Source organism: Rhincodon typus, chromosome 14 (genome assembly GCF_021869965.1).
Source record: "Rhincodon typus isolate 14 chromosome 14, sRhiTyp1.1, whole genome shotgun sequence".
Lineage (NCBI taxonomy): Eukaryota > Metazoa > Chordata > Chondrichthyes > Orectolobiformes > Rhincodontidae > Rhincodon > Rhincodon typus.
The window spans coordinates 1,025,395-1,028,084 of NC_063345.1; the positions used below are offsets into that span (position 1 = coordinate 1,025,395).

Below are 2,690 nucleotides of genomic sequence, written 5' to 3' on the forward strand. Positions count from 1 at the left end.
TAGTGTGTGAGTGAATGTGTGGAAGTGTGAGTATGTGTGTGTGTGATGGTGGGAGTATTAGTAGTAACTAGTGTTGCCGAGCTTCCAGCTGATGGACTCTGTGATGTTTGTGGGTTTGCAGTTTCCGCTGAGTGCTGTGTGCAATGTGAAATGGGATTTGTTTCTGAGTGTGACGTGATCTATACAGCCTGCTGAATGATCAGCAACAGCTTCTAGTTGTTGGATGACATTCTAGTTTCTGAAATAACCACACAAAATAAGCCGCGAGCACAAAATCTTCTTATCAGCAATACTGACTGCAGTGCACCCTTTCAAAAACTTCAGGTAAGAGAAGCACAATGGGCCTTTTCCTCATTCCTGCCCTGGGCTAACAAGTTGGTGAACATTCCTCTGGTTTAGTTGTAACCACAGCCCCAGTTGCTGTGTCGAGCTCTCCCTGGCTGTGTGGAAACTGCAGTCTATTCCCTACAATCTGCCTCATCTGTTTCACTGTCGGAACCAGGGATTCATTACTATGGGCATGAGCGGAGCGCCACTGCCCACTTCAGTGGCATTTCACCACCACTGAAATATAAACAGCTTCAGTCCTGAGCCCAGGAGCAAGCAGATGGAGGAAGAACCAGGTAGGGAAATGCAGGCCAGCATCGCTGGTCTTTGTAGTTCCTTCTCTCCCACTGCCAGGATTGTACCTGTCAGCCTTCACAAAGTCTGCAAGTCTCTCTAAAGGTGAAGACAGCACAATCAGGGCCACAAAGAGGGTGCAGCAGAGATTCATTTGAACAGAATGCACAGTGCTTAATTGAGAGAGATCAGTTCTGAGGATCGAGTGAGGAAGTTCTGAGATCAGCGACGTGATTTAATTGTGGTGTTTAAAAAAAATCGAAAAGGGCTTAGGTTGAGTAATTTAGGAGAAGCAGTTTCCAGTGGCAGAAAGAGAGTAGGGAACGTGGATTTAAGGGAAGCAGTAAAACAACAAGAAGCAAAGTGATTTCCTTTAATGTTGCAGGTAGTTGTGATCTAGAACCCACTGACTAAAAGGGCAGTGGAAACAGATCAATCACTTTCACAATCAGTTGATGTCCAGTGGGGCTTGAGCTTTGGCTAATCTCTATCTACATCCATTCTGTGGGACCAAATACAATCTTTTCAAATTTGTGGCTGACACTAAGCCGAATGGGAATGAGGGTCATGAGGGGGACACAACAACAGAGAGACTGAGCAATTGGACAAGAGAGTGGTCAATGAAATCGAAAGTGGATAAGTGTGAGGTGATTACCTTTGGTAGAAGGAACAAAGAATTTCTGAAACTGTGGGAAATATTGCTGACTGTCCTTGTGTATACTTCACTGAGAGCTCACACAAAGGTTCAACAAGCATTCAGAGCCAAGGCTGTTTTAGTTTCTGTTGAAAGAAGGCTGGAGTACAGGAGAAAAGGGGACCTTACTTCAAAAGCACTGCACCCAGAGGACTGTGTTCAGCCAGGTCTCTGTGTGTAAGGAAGGGGAGATGCAGATAGAAAGATAGACATGGAATAGAGGGAATGTAGTAGAGGTTCACCAGATAGATCACTGGAATAGTCGGCCTGACCCATGAGGAAAGATTGAGGACAATTGTCCTGTATTGTCTGAGGTTTAGAAAAACAAGAGGTGATCTGATTGAAACTGATGATGTTTTTAAAGTATGTGCAGGAAGAATGTTTCCCATGGCCAGGAGTGTCTGGACCCAGGGCCAGGCTGTTTAGGGCTGAGCTGTGGAGGAATGTCTTCACCCAGAGAGTGAGGAGCCTGTGGAATTCTCTACCCCACACAGCAAGTCAGAAATTCAGGACAAAGATTGAGAGATTTCAGTTACTAATGATGGCCAGGGTTAGGGGGCGGTGCAGAATTATAGTGATGAGGTAGTTGCTTGGAATGACAGAGCAGACTCAAAGGTTTGAACAGCTGAATGGCCCACTCATAATGTTCCTGTCTATAATCTTAGGAGAGAAATTTGCAGGGTTGTGGGGAGTGGGATTAATCAGTTTGAGCCATACACAGAGCCAGCAGAGGCCTGGGGGTGCGATGGCGCTGAGTGGGGAATGTCCTTCTGTGCTGCTAATGGGAGTGAATGTTTTTGGGACAATCTGTGCGTGGTTACAGGAAGAGGTTAACATTTCTCTGTGTTGACAGGAAAGATCAGCCGGCAGCAGAACCAGGGAAAGTCGGAAAAGGAGGATGAGGGCCCCAGCATCAGCACAGTGCAATCCCACGGGGCTGAGGGCAGCTCTCGCTGCATGGTCTTCACTTACTTCAAAGGAGATAGCAACAGCATGGTGGAGCAACACTTCACCAGAGCTCTGAAACGGGTCGGGGGTCCCATAGACGTCAGCTCAAAACGGAAAGTTGCAAGCATTGAGCCAAAGTCAGGTAGGGAATGGGAATGGGATTCTGAGTGTGGGTTGTTTCACGGCACAGGGACCAGTGGGGGCCGGCAACAAACGAGAACACAGCCCACAACTCCCTCACAACAAGCAGTTCTTGGGGCCATCATTTCGACTGTTCAACAATCTGATTGTGTCAGCCCAGTCTGATCAACAACAGCTTATCCCTGGGCAAGGCGTTAGTCACAGACTGAGAGAACGTAACTTGCTCACTGTTAACCCTCACTGTCCCTCACACACACACACACACACACACACACACACACACACA

General features: G+C 47.2%; 1 protein-coding gene across 3 annotated transcripts in view; it reads left to right on the forward strand.

Moving 5' to 3' along the window:
• The first annotated feature begins 224 nt into the window (after positions 1 to 224).
• LOC125484840 (transcription cofactor vestigial-like protein 3) overlaps positions 225 to 2,690 on the forward strand; it is a 7,641-nt gene continuing 5,175 nt past the window's right edge. For 2 of the 3 annotated variants that reach the window (XM_048605220.1, XM_048605221.1), the window contains exons 1-2: positions 433 to 623; positions 2,169 to 2,405. In XM_048605220.1, coding sequence (XP_048461177.1) covers positions 608 to 623; positions 2,169 to 2,405 — 253 coding nt within the window. In that variant the 5' untranslated portion in view covers positions 433 to 607. Of the gene's footprint in view, positions 325 to 432; positions 624 to 2,168; positions 2,406 to 2,690 lie in introns of those variants that run through there. The other variant, XM_048605222.1, reaches the window with a different exon arrangement.